The 17,245-nt window shown below is 41.6% G+C and overlaps 1 protein-coding gene across 6 annotated transcripts in view; it reads left to right on the top strand.

Moving 5' to 3' along the window:
* LOC109627612 (protein Dok-7-like) overlaps window positions 1-17,245 on the top strand; it is a 23,562-nt gene continuing 6,317 nt past the window's right edge. The window contains exons 1-9 of one of the 6 annotated variants that reach the window (XM_020084277.2): window positions 25-117; window positions 223-270; window positions 1,444-1,526; window positions 2,170-2,228; window positions 2,304-2,454; window positions 4,404-4,604; window positions 11,012-11,131; window positions 14,686-14,811; window positions 15,039-15,940. In XM_020084277.2, the coding sequence (XP_019939836.2) occupies window positions 65-117; window positions 223-270; window positions 1,444-1,526; window positions 2,170-2,228; window positions 2,304-2,454; window positions 4,404-4,604; window positions 11,012-11,131; window positions 14,686-14,811; window positions 15,039-15,940 (1,743 nt within the window). In that variant the 5' untranslated portion in view covers window positions 25-64. Of the gene's footprint in view, window positions 119-222; window positions 271-1,443; window positions 1,527-2,169; window positions 2,229-2,303; window positions 2,455-4,403; window positions 4,605-8,635; window positions 8,886-11,011; window positions 11,132-14,685; window positions 14,812-15,038; window positions 15,941-17,245 lie in introns of those variants that run through there. The other 5 variants (XM_069529880.1, XM_020084276.2, XM_020084275.2 and 2 more) reach the window with 5 other exon arrangements.

Consider the following 17,245-nt stretch of genomic DNA (forward strand, 5'->3'; position numbering starts at 1 on the left):
ACACACACACACACACACACACACACACACACACACACACACCTGCTCGGAACCATGACAGAAGATGACGGATACAGTTGTCGCGGAGGGACAAGTCAAGTTTAGAGACGGAAAAAAGGTGAATTCCACCATTTTCTCTCTTGTTTTAAACTTGGAAACATCTTGCCACAGTCTGTCCAGAGGAACATGTTGTGATTGAATGTTTCTGCTGAACTTCTCCACAGTGGAAGACTCGCTGGGTCGTGATTCGGAAGCCCTCTCCGGTCGCAGGTATACGTGCCAAACCTCTCCTGCTTTTTTCGAATCAGTTCTCATCGTGTTTAAATTGTCATCTGTGCTCATCTTCTCAACGGTGCAAACGTGGATTCATTCATTTGTGACGGTCAGCGTTAATCTCCTGCTCATTTCTAGCTGTTCAACTAATTACAAAGTGTCAATTAAGCTCCTGGCTGTGCGCCACGGGAGCGCGTAATAGCGCCAGAACACTTTACGCAGCTGAACGGATCGACTGAATGAAAGTAAACCTGAGTTCATAATCACCTTTAAAGGCTGCAGACAAAACGTGCGTGTTGTCTGTTGTCCCCTTTCAAATTAAGAGTCTGGATGTTTAATGCTGAGGGGTTTTCAGTGCCACTTTGGTTGAAGGTTAATTATTTGAAAAACCTCAAACTAAGCTCATGAACTGTGACAACGTCAGAGTTGAATAAAGTTTCCTTCATTAAACAAGCTTTGTGGAGGAAGAGAACTGCTCGTCTCTTAATCTGAATTGAGTTTCACTTGAGATGATGTGATGTGAGGAATGAGTCTCAGAATACATGAACATATGGCTCATGCTGTTGGCTACTGCTTCTGTGTGTGTCCTTGGAGAAACTGTGATGGGAATAATCAAGTATTCTAGTGTGTGTGTGTGTGTCTGTGTGTGTGTGTGTGTGTGTGTGCCCAGGTATTAATCATGTTGTGGGGACCCAAATCTGTTTACACACTCACATTATAGGGACTTGTCAAGTCCGCATAATATAAATAATTTCATTTGAAGACATATTTTAAGGTTCAATTTAGGTCTAGATTTAGGTTAAGGTAAGGGCAGAGGTTTAGATTAAGGTTAGGTCTAGGGTTAGGGTTAGGGTTAGGTTTAGGTATGGTATGGAAGTTTCCAGGAAATCAATGTAAGTCAACTTAATATCCTCTGAAGTCATGGAGCCATGGAGCGACTGTGTGTGTGTGTGTGTATTTGCGGCTTGACTTTCATCATCAGCTGTGCCAGTGGATCATTGTTATAGGGTTTGTTATTATGACAGCTGTGCCATAAACGCTGGCAATCACACAGGAAGGATTACCCAAAAAAGTGACACTTGTTATTCCACATTCTCCTATTAATCACAAAATGGACTTTTAAGCCTGTCAGTTTTTACAGCTCATCGCTCGTGTGTTTGTCCGTCTCAGACTGTCTGTCGCTGCTCGTGTACAAGGAGAAGAAGAAGGGGAAGGCCAGCGGCCACAAGGAGAGGCTCAATGTGACGCTGGAGGTATGTTCAGCTGCAGCGCACCAAAGGCTCACTGCCTCTAATCTCTTGCTCGGGCACTGGTGGAAGTTATTTTTTCAGCTCTGTAGTGGCGCTGCGTCTCATACTACACATCAGGCTTTCTACTGTTGTCGTTAGACTGTGGGTGTGTGGGGGGGCAACATTTGTTAGCTGTAATGTGAATTAGCTCTTGTAACCAGTACTTTCATATGTGAGACTATGAACAGTTCCAAACGAACAAAGATCAGGGGCCACAATTTGCACATAGGGGCAAATTATATGTCCAAAACCCACGCACACTTCCTGATTCAGTGAGTTGCACATTTAAGTTATTCCATTTAAGTTATTCCTTGTTTAATGTTTTCTCTACAGCTTTGATTCAAAACCACTCATCACTGAATATATTTTGAAAATTGTGTCTTGTTCAAGCACATTGTGTTCCTCAAAAATGCTTAGAAACAACAATTCTTAACAAGCTGTCATATTTATTGTTTGTCTTATTCGTAAGTGACAAGGACAGGGGCCCTTCAGGGACCAGTCAGATTTCAGCTGGGGCCAGTACCCCCCTGAAACATTCATGAGTCCAACTTTCTTTCCACAGAGCTCAGTCTGATATCTGAGAGAACCTTGTGTTGTTGTCCTTCAGTTTCAGTTTGTCTTCCTGGGGCTGGAAAACGATCCACACGCCTGACATCAGAATTTAATGTGGGTCAAATCCACCCGACCTCAATTTAGGATGACAAGATGTTTTTGGTAAAAAAATAAAATCTTCTCCTTCAGGGGATCTGCGGAGTAGAGCCGGGGCCCGGCTATGACGGTGTGTCCTACACTCTCACCATCCTCTGCCTGGCGAGGGCGTTGGTTCTGGGCTTCAACAGCAGAGACGCCCTGCTGGCCTGGGACGCCCATGTCCGCTACAGCCTGGGAGAAGGTGAGTGCTATGATATTGTGTGGATGTTGCAAAGCTGAGAAACTGTTCCAAGGATGTTATGTGCAAAGGATTAATGTGCTGGTTCACTAGAATGGTACTTATTATAGTGCATACCTCCACCAAGGCCCAACTGTTTAGATTCACTAGATCTGGATTTTTATTTGAAACTGCATCAGTCCCCTAAACATGTCGGCTTTATTTCATTGAGATCCATGAATTCTTCTAGAAAATGTAGAAATCTGCTCCATGTCTTCCAGATCTTCCCTGACCTAAAATATAATAATAATATACTTCCACAAAGTTCCGTAGTGTTTATGTAACCCTGCTAAATATCTGACAAACAAATGTCAATGAAAATATAACCTCTGTGAAGGAGGGAGACTTTAATCCTAATTTGATTTGATCAGGTTAGTCTGTGTGTCTGCAGCATGTGTCAGCAGGGATCCCAGAGAACTGTATAACCAGCAGCATCGGGACCAGCAACCTGCTCAGTAAGAGCCATTTCATTGATGAATGATTGACTCAAATTAAATATTTAAAATATTAATCCAATCAAGGGCAAGTTTAATGCAATTAAATATTTCTTGAGTGAAATCAGTCCCCCTCCTCAGGGTGGTCTGTATTATGAAACCTGTAATTTCTGACTAGGCTATTAACCTCATTTAAAACACTGAGTGGTTGTAAATGAGTGAATAGAATATAGATTAGATTACACTTGTTTTATTTTACACTTCATTGGTTCTAAATCAGAGCAGAGCATGAGTCTGGAGACTTGACAATTCTCAGCACGAACTCCAGATTTAATGGACTCAGTGTTATTAATCAATAAATAAGCATGTCTTCCCCTGTGATAAGTGGATATGATGATCTTGCTGTAGTAGATTATTACTTTCTCAGCTATAAACTGTAATTAGAAGCTTTTAAGTGATCAGGTAAATATTCTCAAATGTAACGTGATTGGCTTGTTGATCATCCACTGACTCTTGTGAAGCTGATGTAGGAGCCAGTGAAGGTCACTGTTGGCGATCAGATCAGAGAAATGACACAGATACAATCTGTAATGTTTCTCAATCTGCTGTTTCCACATCACAACCTTTATGTCAGTGGAAAGAGGTGATCTGAGGGGAACAGGAGGAAATATGAGGTTTACACATTAAACACTGACTCACATTCTATATAAAGTGAAGTTTGGAGATTTCAAAGACTAATGCAAGATTTTTTAAAAATGAATTAATGTCCTACAATATTAAGGACCTTATTTATTATCGTGTTAGTTTTCTGTTGCTCTTGAGATTTCTCCTGCACAGGAAGAAAGTTTGGAAGAGCTGTTTAAAAAGTTCAGTGTAATCTTTCATCTGAACTTTTAAACCTACCCACGTCAAATAGCACAGCCTTGAAGTTATCACAAATATCTACCTGTCCAAAGCTCCTCACTAGTCTCATCGTGAAATGGTCTCAACCAACATGAGTCTTATTTGAACAGCCTGAGCCTAATTTCAGTGGCTGTAGTCATTTCTTATGCAGCTTTGGACAGTAATGTCAGTACTTATATTTCCAAACAACGTTCTCAACAGGTGATTCTTCGTCCTCCTCCAAAAATCCTTTATTTTCAAGGCTCCATCCTTTCTCTTAATTATATTACCCACAAACGTTCTGTTTCTCCATCTCTGTGAATATATCGTGCAATCTTATCTCCCCTCAGAACATTTTATCAGTTTAACAATAACTGTTCCACAGCACACTGGATCATTTAAATTTCAGTTTCAGGTGAACTATTTAAAACTTTAACGTGACTTATTCTTCTTTACACATGATGTGCTTCATGATCGATGATATTTGAGTTGTCTTCAAGACACACACACACACACACACACACACACACACACACACACACACACACACACACACACACACACACACACTCTCATTCCCATCTCTCTCTCTTTCAGTCCACAGATTCAGTGTCAACGTTGAACCTGGTACCAAACTGGAAAGTGGTCCCGCCTCCCTCCACCTGTGCAACAACCTATTGGTCCTCACTAGAGGTCTCCCTCCTGTCGTCATTGGCCACTGGAAGTTGTCGGCGTTGCGGCGCTATGGTGCTGTGCCTAATGGCTTCGTGTTTGAGGGGGGGACTCGCTGTGGATACTGTGAGTTACTGATGGATTCCTTTTTATTTTCTTACTGTGTGATGTTACATAAACAGTCTGAAACCATCAAGGCAACAATTTGACAAATGCAGTTGAAGATGACAATATGTGCAGTACCTGACTGTTTTGTTGTGATGTGAGTTGTTCAGATTCAAGGAGCTTATTTGAACTATAGCTCTCAGTATTTACCAAAGGCAGCAGACATGTTGGATTTTTGAAAAGTGGATTTTTGAAAGTGGAATACAAAAATGTTGGTTTGCTTACTCAATGAAGAATCAGGCTACTTGCTTGTTTCCTGTATGAAACGAAGGCTACAAATATCCTCATACATCTTCTCTCAGGGTTATAGGAATCTAAGTAACTCAAGTAGAAGCTGCAGGTTGAAGGACACAACAGAAGGGTCAAGTAATCCACCAGCCACCAGAGACTGAGGTTCAATGTAAAACTAACTGAGGATGAAATAACTCAGAACTTACTGGTCCAGAAACTTGACCCGTGCGATACACAGTCACTGCAGCAAAGTCGTCTAAAGGCCACTTTCCAACACGGCTGGAAGAAACATTCAGACTCTTTACTCGAGTAAAAGTAATAGAGAAACACTTTCTGATGAAGTAAAGTATCAAATAGATAGATAGATAGATAGATAGATAGATAAATAGATAGATAGATAGATAGATAGATAGATAGATAGATAGATAGATAGATAGATAGATAGATAGATAGATAGATAGATAGATAGATAGATAGATAGACAGATAGATAAATAGATAGATAGATAGATAGATAGATAGATTGATTGTAATGGTGACAGTCTGGCAGCCTAGTGACATGGTTAATCCGTCAATCACACTCATTTTGTCATATCTGAGAGGAGATGTACAGTCGAATGGGGATGAAAGACCTCCTCAGTCTGTCTGAACATAGTCCTCTGTCACTGTGCTGTGCAGGGGGTGGTCCATGATGTCCAGCAGTTTGTTTAGGGTTCTTCTTTAATCAGCAGCAAAATTTATTTTTAAATATCAAAGTAATAGTTCTGGTTTGGCCCTTGTGACTGGTTTGTATTATATAATATTATATACGATGTGTACTGTTTGGAGCTGCTCGAGGTTTAAACTACACATTCAGGGACAGCAGATACATCTTAGGGGTCATGGGATGATTAATGGGAGATCATTTATTAATATGTGAGTTATTGCAGGCGTTTGTACAGTGACTGTCTCCATGTAAGAGACGACTTTCTATGTATGAACCCTGTATGTATGCCCACCAAATAATACTGCACGTGTGTGTGACAGGGTTGAGGTATCTTCTGAATGTCCAGCTGATGCCGACATGAATGTAAAGAATGAGACACAGTTTATGTTTTGGTGTGTGAGTGTGAGTGTGTGTGTGTATGTGTGTGTGTGTGTGTTGAATGGGACACCTTTGTACGTTATCTGGGAATTTAATAACTAACCTGCCCATGGCAGCTGTAGCTATGGTTTTAAGGAACATAGGAAATATTCGGTGTCAGTTCTCCTTTATAGTACATAATATATTTCATACGATACTACATTCTCACTAAAAGCTTTAGAGATGTACCAGTGTTCAGAGAAAGTTTATGAGTTCCTGTGTGTGTGTGTGTGTGTGTGTGTGCCCAAGCAGACACATGGCTCCTACAGGAATAACCATGAGGTCCAGAGGCTCTGGTTTCACTGCTCTGGTGAGCCGCATCTATAAATACCAGCCTCCTCCTGTAGTGGCCACTCAGCCAATCATGAAGTAGCTGATGGCTACATGGCCAATTGCAGTCTTCTCACTCACCTCATCTGGATATTACCCAGCAGCCACAGGGGCAATAGAGTGAGGCCCTCTTGGCATGGCTGCATGAAACGGAGAGTGACAGAAAGAGAGATGCGAGAGTCATATTGGCAAGTGACATTCCTTGCATGAGTGCAAGGTAAAGCGGAGTGTTAGTTTACATTTTTACATGTTTATTTGTATTTGTTGAACACGTATGACACATGACACCCCCATGCTGTCATTTTATTCACCCACAGCACTCTTTCTGTTGAGCATCAACAAACAAACTTTGAGTCCATTTCCATTTTGTGTCAGCCATTCGTACACTCGAACACACACCAACTCATTTTCCTGTTGGCACTGATTTGGTTTTTCCGTTTACCACAGGGCCGGTCAGCCAACAACAACAATAGTGAAATCCATTCAAGCGTAGCCTTTTCGATTTTGGCTTCTCACCCAGTTTTTTTATAATGGGCTTTTGCAGCTAACATTTTCATATGTGCAAGCAGGAAAGCACTAGAGTAAATAATAGCTTTAGTAATGGCTACTTTCCATTTAGCTCTGCAATTTGTATTGACTTTTATTATGCATACTGGCTCATCGTCAGGCCAACAGAGTCATTATTAATGTGGACAGATCCACAAGTGATTCTCCTCATATGAGTTAAAATATCAATTTTGAGGGTTATTATGTTTTTTTGTGGTCAGCAAAAAGGCTAATGGATATTAACCCTAGAAAACGACTCATATAATCCTGATTATTTTTTTGGGCTGCAACCAGTGATGTTGTCATCATTGATTTTTGAAAGTATCACATATGTAATATAGATAAACCCTGCAAACAGATTAGAATACATAGGAACCCACACACTGATGTGTTTAAAGTGAACAAACCCCAGCAAAGGCAATCTGTCTGCTCTAACAACACTCATGTGTTAACATCATGGTTAACATGCTTGAAAAGTACAAAGCTGCAGAGCATGTGTGTAGCCGAGTGTCAGAGCATGAAGAGGGCAAGATGTGCAAATGCACAGTGCAGAATAATTATAACAGTAGAGCTTTGTACTTTAAAACACCCGCTCAGCTGCCTAATTTCCCATGAGGCCTTTTTATTTGACCAAATCGCAGAGCAGACCTTTTCACTCTGCACTGATGCACTGCTCTCTGCTGCAGCTGCACTGTGAAAGCTGGACGATTCAGTTTCTGGCTGCAGGTTTGATGAGAAGATCTATAGCATAGTATAGTCAGTGATATCAGTGATATCAGTGATATCAGTGCTCCTGCTGTCATTCCATGTGATAATTATGCCATCAGCCTCTGCAATTGAGGCTTGGAGCAGAGCCTGGGTCTTAGCTGGATGGATATTTTCTGGCTTATCAGGTGTTGGACACACACACACACACACACACACACACTGCAGACACAGTAATAAATGATCCTCTGCAGCGTTCGGATGGCTGTCAGTGCCATGTGATCCAGATAAAAGCAATTTAAGCTGACATGCAATGTCAGCTATCTTTCAGTGATCCACTATGAGCATGAACGCACACATCACATCGTGGTACCCAACTGTGCAAGTGTATGTGTGACAGTGTTTCTCTTGGGTGCTTTTTACGATGCTGAAACGTGTCATGTTTGACAACATTTTATCCAGATTCTCTGTCAGTACAAATTAAAATGCAAACTCAGCAACTTTCGTCTGACATCAAGGTGTGAATATTTCACAGAGGGCTAAATGTCTCTGACCTTTAAGACAGAATAGAGATCCTCCCAACTCTGATTCATGACCTCCATGTCATTGATTATAAGTGCGGTATGTTGTTAAGTAGTTTATTCAGATATAGGCCTGGGCCGATAATCAATAAATCAATTAATCGCACGATAAATTAAAATGAACTCGATAATTTTGCCGGCCTCGATATATCGCCATGTGCACGCGTGTTTGTTCCCCTCGTCTCTCGCCTCCAAGCAGGCCGGATGACAAGAGGGTTCACTCTGTGCTCGGTCTCAGCACCTGGGGGCGTTGGTTGCGGAATGAACGGAGTGAACCCTCTTGTCAGTCATCCAGCCTCTTTGTCTCTGTGGGGGGAGGCGGGGCCGCTAGCATTAGCCACACATGCTACACACACAGAGTGCAGCGAGTGAGCGTCGTGCGGAGCACCGCGAGGAGGAAAGATGATTGTAAAGCCAAACGCCACAGCCCCGGTGTGGGAAGGTTTCGGCTCCAAGCCGAATGAGCAAGGTGAGCCCGTTAACACGGACGAGCCAGTTCAAAAGTGGTGGCAACAAAAAAAGGCAACACAACAAAGTTGCATGCCACCTGAAGCACAACCACCCGACCCAGTGTTCCCAGCTGGGAAACAAAGTGCAGCTCGAGATGCAGAGCCTTCGTCCCGACAGTCCACACTCACTGAGGCGTTCGGTCGACGAAGTCAATATAAACGGAGCAGAGCAAAATGGAGTGCGCTCATTGAAAGGGAAGTTCACTACATCGCAAAAGGTAAAAAACACTGAGAAATAAAAGTTTATTGTCTTTGAAAGGGTGTGCATTATTATGATATATTATCATGTTGACAATAATATCGTTTACCGGCAATAATTCGTATGACAATATATCGTCCAGCAAAATGTGTTATCGTCCCAGGCCTATTCAGATGTTACCTGTTAACTCTTATTAAGGGCTGGTGCACACCATGGATTCGATTTGAGACCCAACTCACCCCTTCCAACAATCACAGGGACATTCCCGACTAAAGGCCTATCTGCCCAAAAATACCTCAGCCTCTGGAATCGCTACTATGAAATCCTACAAACAGCAAGTGTTTTGTCTTACGATCTGGCCAAGTCATCAAGCGTGTGCTTTCAGACATTAAGCAATGTCTCCTTTACATTGCTTAATGTCTGAAAGCAGGAGTTGAAGGTAAAAACTCAGATAAATATAGGTCACAAGTGGTCAGAAAGTTGGAATGTAAGCTGTAATCTGACTGAAAAGCTGTTTCTTTCTATCATCAGTACAATGTGCAACTGCTTCAATGGTTAAGAAAATAAGACCTGAGTCCACCATATTTATGAGAAATAAATGAAGCCCATCAATTTGGTGTTCATGGCAAATAAAAAAGCAGTATGACAGAGGCTTCTGAGAGAGTTTTAAAATGCCAGAACATGCCTCGTTTGTTTAAAAGGTCACACTGACAGTTCCCCATAAAGACTAAGAAATTATACCAAAAATGAAAGTGAAGGAAAAAAGCTTCACAAGACCTCTGATGATGTTTGTTGACACCAGATAAAAAGTAAAGAGTGGAAAAAGCTACAGTCTTGATAGATAACAGAGTAAAGCCTCTAGCATATAGCCTTCTGCCTCAGGAGTTGGTGGAGACTAAAAACAAAACTAAAAGAACGTGAACTGATAAACAGCATTCCACTGACTCAAGGAAGTATCGTAAAACATCCATTACATTAAAGCTCAGTGAGGATTCAAGCCAGACCTCTGAAAGAAAAAAGCCCTGAATACGCACGTAGTTCAAGGAAGTAATTAAAATGTTCAATGGAAGTGATGTAATATTCACTGATGTTAACTGAAGCATCATGTGTTGTTGTGTTAGCCTTTGGATTACTCTTCACAATTTTTCTATTAAATATAACCTCAAGCTGTTTTCAGACATCTGCGGAGGACCTCCAGAGAATTGGGTACCTTGTCATTAAATTGGAACTTTCTCAGCAGTTTCACATCTGCACAAAGTAGTGCGAGATTCGCTGCCCTTTCATTTATGTGTCTGTCATGCTAGAAGCATCAGGAAGCATCAGCAATCATTTCTAGTGAATCCAGCGGGGGTTGTCCAGCTGTGTTCTCACATCCACTCCTCTGGACTTATACTAGGAGGCCAGATGGAGGTGTTTCCGTTCACATATCCGCAGAAACTGTGGAGGAGCTGTGGGGCTGAGTGCACATCTGAAAGCATCTATATAGTAAATAAACAACTGCTGCACTTTTCAATGCTTAAATAAAACTTCAAACTTGTTACTTCAATTTCACATTCAAACAAAACTTTTTGCTGACCGGCATTACCGACCAGCTTTTCTGCTCCTCAGCTGTTTTTCTCTTTGTCTATCAGCTAACTCAGTTCCATAAGAACAAAGATGATTTTACCAAAGCCCTGAGTAAGGCCTGACATCGTGGCTGTCTTTTCAATGTCTCCATGTGACATTTTGACGTTTCATTCGTTTTATTTTTTTTTTGCAGGTCTTGTGTTTTTCACAGACTTCTACCTCTGTGTGGGCTTAATAGGCGAGATAGTGGTGAATTGATAGATGTCTTATGTAACCCTTAGAAGAAAAGGTTGCTGCTGACTCAAAGAACATCCAAGCCTTTACAGCTGCCTTCAGAGCCTTGATGAATATCTTTTGACCTTATGCAAAAAATATATTTTACTCCATATTTCACCTTTTACTACTGAGTTTTTCTTACTTCTACCATCACACTGTTTATGTAATTTTATGACGAGTTGCTTTTTAACTTATTTTAACTGAGCTTAACTTTTATATTTTATATATATATATATTCTATAACTTTATTTATCTCTGTGTTCATCTTTACGGTGTTTCTCTCTCTCCTTGTCCATCTTCCAGGGGCAGGAGTTTTCTTCTTGTCCTGTTCAGAAGGAGAGCAGATCAGTTTCCTGTTTGACTGCATCGTCAGTGGTGTCACCCCCAGTAGAGCCCCGCACGGCCTCAGACCTTCCCTGCCAGGTGAACACACACACACACACACACACACACACACAGTATATGACTTTAGAGGGCAGTATATTACTCTTAGCCTAACTTAAACTTAATCTTAACATACACACAAATTGTTAACAGAATCTGTTGACTTTCCCAAAAATAAATATACACAGTAGTAACTCATGACCATATTTGCAAAAGACGATTTGTCACATTGGTGTGTGAGTTGGGGACTTCCATGATGAAGGTTTACTACCTGTTAAGTGTGCACGTTTAGCATTCGTGTCTGGCGCCACGCTAACAGAAACAGCATGTGCTTAAAACCCCAAGTGTCACTGTGTGGATCAAGGGGTCGAGCCTTTGTGTGTGACCTGTGCGCTATTGTAACATACAGTTCATTTCACAGGCATTTCTGAGCCCACAAATATGGAGACAGATGGTTTAGTGACAGTTGGAAAGAGGAAAGTTGCACAGGGCACATACCAAGGATCTGACATCTCTATCACACTTTCGAATAGACGCAGAGACAAGCACAGTGGGAATGTGTGTTAAGTGTATACAGTAATATTCCTCAGGATCTGTTTTTAGTTTATGAGCTCAAACTTGTAAGAAATAAAGATTTAAAGTCAGCTTACAGAAAAACCTACAACTTCCTCCTTCTTTTAATTTTACTCTAACAGATCGATATGAGTAGACACATTCACATCATCATTTTAATCATTATCTGCTGCCACTGTTCTTCCCTGTACATCTTCACACACTGGACATATTATTTCTTGTTTTTACACTGTATATATTATTTTTTATTCAATTCTATATTTTTGTACATTTCCTCACACATAAGTATTATTATCCTTACACTTACGTATTGCATGTTGCTTATATTACTTACTGATGCCTATTTTTGACTCTTGCTGCTTTAATATTCCAAATTTCCCCATTGTGGGACTAATAAAGGATTGTCTTATCTTATCTTCACACCGTTTCAGAGTCAGTTCCTATAAAGATTTTATTGTATATGACTATTTTTTAGGGAGGACCAAAAATGACTCAAGTATAAATAAATAAATAAATGTATAAATAAATACATACTTCAATAAATAAATAAGGAAATAAATAAATAAACACAGAGTTTCTCTGGTCACATCTGCTCAGTGATCAGCAGCTTCATGATCAGAGCAGAAGCTGCAGTTGGTTTCTATCGAGCTGGAGTTTCTGTTTCCTCCTCCACTCTGACCTGCTCTCACTATAACTAATAAACACTCATCACTAGTTATCAGGACATTTCAGTACATGAAGTAGAGTTTGTTTGATTCCAGAGTTTATGAGGCTGCATTTAAACATCATGAAACATGACTCGTCAACATGTTGTGCTCAGTACAACATGAGATGCGACGCTCACAGTCAGGACTCAGTGTTAAAATAACCGGAGCGACACGGAGACATGATCAGACACCATCGACTAAGAACTCAACACATGATCTTAAGTTTGTTACTAAATCATCCTAATAAAAATGAACTATGAACGTGAACTAGTTCTTTTTTAGTGTGAACTGACACAACACTGCAAACAGCAACTGCTGCACAACAGTCAGCATTGACAGGAAGAAGTAGTAGAACTGGATCATCACGCTCCTGTGACCAATCCTGCATGAGATCGAGGTTAGGACCGCCTTTCTCATTAGCATATGGACACAGAAATACAGAAATAAATAAGTCACTTTTGGTCCTCCATAATTTTTGACCTGGACCCAGTTTTCACATTCATTTCCATCACACTGATTGATTGGGACTTTTCTGTCAGGTATCTGTGGTATTATTTATTTCCTGCTATACAGGACTAGATTTACTCAATATTTCCTGAAACTTAAAGGTGTCCCTCTGGAGGTTTCTTGGCATCTAAGAAACATTTTGTTTACAGTCCCTTTTACTCACTAAAACACATTGTGTATGTATCACTGAGATCTAACTGCTAATGTAGTTTTATCACTCCGCAGCACTGACGACCATGGACAAAGGAAATGTGTTTCCCTGTTATAAAACCCTCAAATGAATCTGGTCAGTGGGGGTCAGTGGTCTAATCAGTGCCAGTTAAGGGGTCCTTCAAGTTCAAAAGTTTAAGAACCACTGGACTAACAAAGCATTCAGGTTGAAAAGGAAAACTTCAGCTCCTCTGCAACATTTCTTCCACTGTCAGCCGACCTGTGTCTCTGCTCTGGGGCCCACTGTCCCCCCCCGACATTTAGTGCTGCGAAACAGCTATAATTAGTGTGGACTAGCAACGTTAGCAAATGTTAGCTGACACCCCACATAGCATAGTGAAGAAACTCGGCATCTGCATTAGCTGCTGCGATCCAGAGGATGAAATCTAAGAGGGTAGATTGTTGACACCTATACACACAAACACCCTGACCTACTGTGATGTGCTCACATAGCAACCCCCCACCCCCCCCACCCCACACACACACACACACACACACACAGACACACACACAGCCGCCCCTATATAGCACAGCATTAAGTATGTTATTGGTTGGGTTTTACACTAAATGTATTTTCCAACAGACAGTTGAGTGCCTGTAACCTCCTTTGGGAGATGTTAAATTTACAAGCTGGTGTAACAGTTTGGAGACACATTCACACGTGAGGCAGATGACTTAAAGACGAGGCTGATGCAAACAGAAGCTCCTGTAACTTCTGATATTTACATTTGTACTTACACACTAAACTGTTTCCATGTCTGGTGTCGTGACATGGGTTTAGTAAAGTAAAGACATTCTATTTTAGTACAGAGTATAAATTAGTAAATTGATAATAATATGATATATAATACATAATTGATAATATAATAATAATAATAATAATAAAGTAATCATTTTTCAAGAATAAATATGTGTTAAATTTGAGAGGGAACACTAGAAGATCAGCCTCTTGCTTCAGAATGAATGGAACTGGGTTCCTCTTGCTGCTGATTCTTTATAAATGTTTGTTTCTTGATCTCTTAATTTGATGATTTTTTCATTAAATTCTAACATTAGCCGTTAATATTATTACTTTTTTCTTATCAAATCACAACTTTGTTCTCATAACATCTCGAAATCTCAAGTATTTTTTTCCTTCAATTTGGCTCTAATAATCTGTTGTAAAACATACCACCATAACTGCAGTGGATTTTTTATTTATTAAGTGAAGATTTTGTTATACTATACTATATTTTATTAATAGTTTAGTTTGTCTGCTAGTGTGGTAATTGGAAGTTCTGCATTTCTTTAATTAAGTATATCATTTGTATCCATTCTATAATTATATACATCAGCTTCTATTATACAGATTTTAATATTTAAAGTTCCACACAGCTCATTAGATGCATTAGATCACCTCTAAATAAACATTGCCTTATATCTAATAGGGCTTCTGGTATTTGCTGCCATCATTAAACCTTAAGGATTTATGTAAAAAAATATCGCGGTGAACTTGGATAGTAATGTCCCTGAGACTCTGACGCTCCTATTACAGTGTTGTGCTCTTTGTGTGTCTGTGCGTGTTGTGTGTTACATGTGTGTTGCATGTGTCCTCAGCAGACCTCAGTGCAAACCCAGCTTCAGCAGAGGAACGAATCAACCAGGAGGCGTCGGAGCTGGAGAAAAGACTCAGCATGTTGTCTCAGTGCAGCCTGGCCAGCAGCAGCAGCAGCAGCAGCACAGGTATGTTATTCTCTGAGCCTCACCTCACCAAAGTAATTTCACAGGGTCATAAAACTTTGCACCCAGTGCCAAATTAATAACATGATTTATATAATACTAATGATATGGTAATGAAATGTATACAGCTGTTTAGCTTTCTATTCAGTTTATAATGCAATTCAATATGTGTGTCTCATAAAATAATGAATCACCTCCTCAGTATCCAATAACTTTCTCGCCCTCCTCAGCCTCAACTTACAGCTGCAGCACATCTGTTGCCGGGGACGACCACAGCAGCATCTCCAGCTCCTCCTCCAGCCAATCAGACACAAGCTACGGGAGCAGACTTCCGTTCTGGGTGGAGCCGTTAGCAAGACTGCACCTGTCCAGTGAGACCGTGTCAAGCTCCTCCACCCTGAAAGTGCTGGCCAGTTCAGATGATCGGCTCTACACTGCTGTGATGGGAGGCCCTGGGACTCGTCCCTCCTCCACCCAGCTCCATCCTCGTGGTCTCCATGACAGCGGGCGGCAGAGCTCATTGGACAGTGGCATTGGGATAGCCACGGGCAGTCAGTCGTCTTACTCAGGGAGCTGCTCCTCGTGTACAGGGAGTCTGGACGCGGCCAGTCAAGGAGGAGGGGAGGAGATTGACTCTGTGGCTAGCCAACCTGCTCCTTCTTCACCTCTTACTGCTCCTCCCCCCTCTCCTCCACCTCCTTCTTCACCTTTTCAGTCCACACTCACCCCAGACCGCAGTGCTGCTAACTCCCCCTGCTCCGCCTGCTCTTTCCCCTCCAGGTCTAGCTCACGTGCATCTGGTAGGCACAGTGAGGACTACCAGATCCCTAGCCTGCTCAGACCGCGGTACGACACCCCCAGGAGTCTCCTCCACACCCTGCACCTGAGAGAAACCCCAGCCCAGGGAGCCCCACCTGAGCCGGGCAGGGACAGCAGGAGCAGTGGAGATAGAGGGGGAAGTCAGGGGATGAGTGGCAGCACCTTAGGACCGAGCTCCAGGCCCCAGCGTCAGGCCGTGCTGCAGCACTCACACTCCTGGGGCAGTGAGAGGGCGCCCTCTGTGGACAGTGAGGGGAGGTCCACACCCAGACCCCTGCTCGCACTTGGAGGCCTGCCTCGTGAGGAAACACAGGTAATGCCATGTCACACTATTTCAGTTCATCAATAAATCACACAACCAGTCGACTGAACATAATAATAACTTTTTAATGCTAATAATAAGTTGTGTTTATACAGCACATAGGGTGGGGACTAATAGGGATGTTGAAATAATTAATTGTCCTCTCCACATGGAGCCCAGTACAAGTTCAGACCACAAGCTTAGTAAAACCTCATTTATAAAATATGGGTTGTAGGGGATCAGTATGGTGGTTAGCAGTGTCGCCTCACTGCAAGAAGGTTTCTGGTTTGAATCCCAGGAGTTGGCATGTTCTCCCTGTGTCTGCATGGCTTTTCTCCAGATACTCCGGCGTCCTCCCACAGTCCAAAGACATGCAAATTGGGGTTAGGAGGCTCTAAATTGTCCGGTGTGGATGTGAGTGCGGTTGTTTGTCTCTGTATGCTGGCCCCATGATTCACTGGTGACGTTTCCAGGGTTTAGTCCGCCTGTCAGCTGATATTGACTCCAGCTCCCCCTGCATCCCTCAAAGGATAGATAATCGTTAAAAATATTTTTAAGAGCGACATTTGTTTCATAGCGTGGGCGCCCAAACAGAACACCCTTGGTCCTCATTTTAGATTGGCTACCAAATCCGTGGATGAGGACCATGTGTGGTGTCAAAGGATCAATGATGTGCTCGGGTGTGAGTCCAGATCGGAACTTAAATGTTATTAAGAGTATCTCAACATCAGTTCTGAAGTTTACTGTGAGCCAGTGAAGTGATGCTAAAATCTGGGTAATGTGCTTTGTTGTTAAGCAGCAGCTAAGTAGAGCAGCACATCAGAGAGAGCATCACTAGTGTCTTCTGAGTCCTCTTAATCTAATACCCCTGTTTTTACACAGCCTCTATTAATAGGACCAGAGAAAACAAGCTTCTATGTTTTATGTTTCTAGAGTCTAATCGCCCTGAGGAGATTTGGTTAATTGAATTGTGATTAAGCAAAAAACGGATTTTCTTCTGTATTTATGATTTATGAAATAGATCATGTAATTGAAGCTCAGCGCTACAGAAAGATCCTCTGACTTCACTTTTCCATGCAAACATTTGCATTAATGAAACAAAGTGTTTGCAAATCAACACACTAATGACTTCTTGCAGCTCTTAGGCTGTTTTCCTTTTGATGCTAATCTCTCTTTAATGTGCCTGCTTGCATTTATTAAGCCCACAGTGGTATATTCGTTATTATTGTGCTTAGAAAGAAAAGTTTTCCTTGTGCTAATTATCCAGGATGAACTCCTCAGTAGATTTGTGGTTTGGATCTTGTGGAAGAGGAAACA

This window comes from Paralichthys olivaceus, chromosome 8, assembly GCF_024713975.1.
Source record: "Paralichthys olivaceus isolate ysfri-2021 chromosome 8, ASM2471397v2, whole genome shotgun sequence".
Classification (NCBI taxonomy): domain Eukaryota; kingdom Metazoa; phylum Chordata; class Actinopteri; order Pleuronectiformes; family Paralichthyidae; genus Paralichthys; species Paralichthys olivaceus.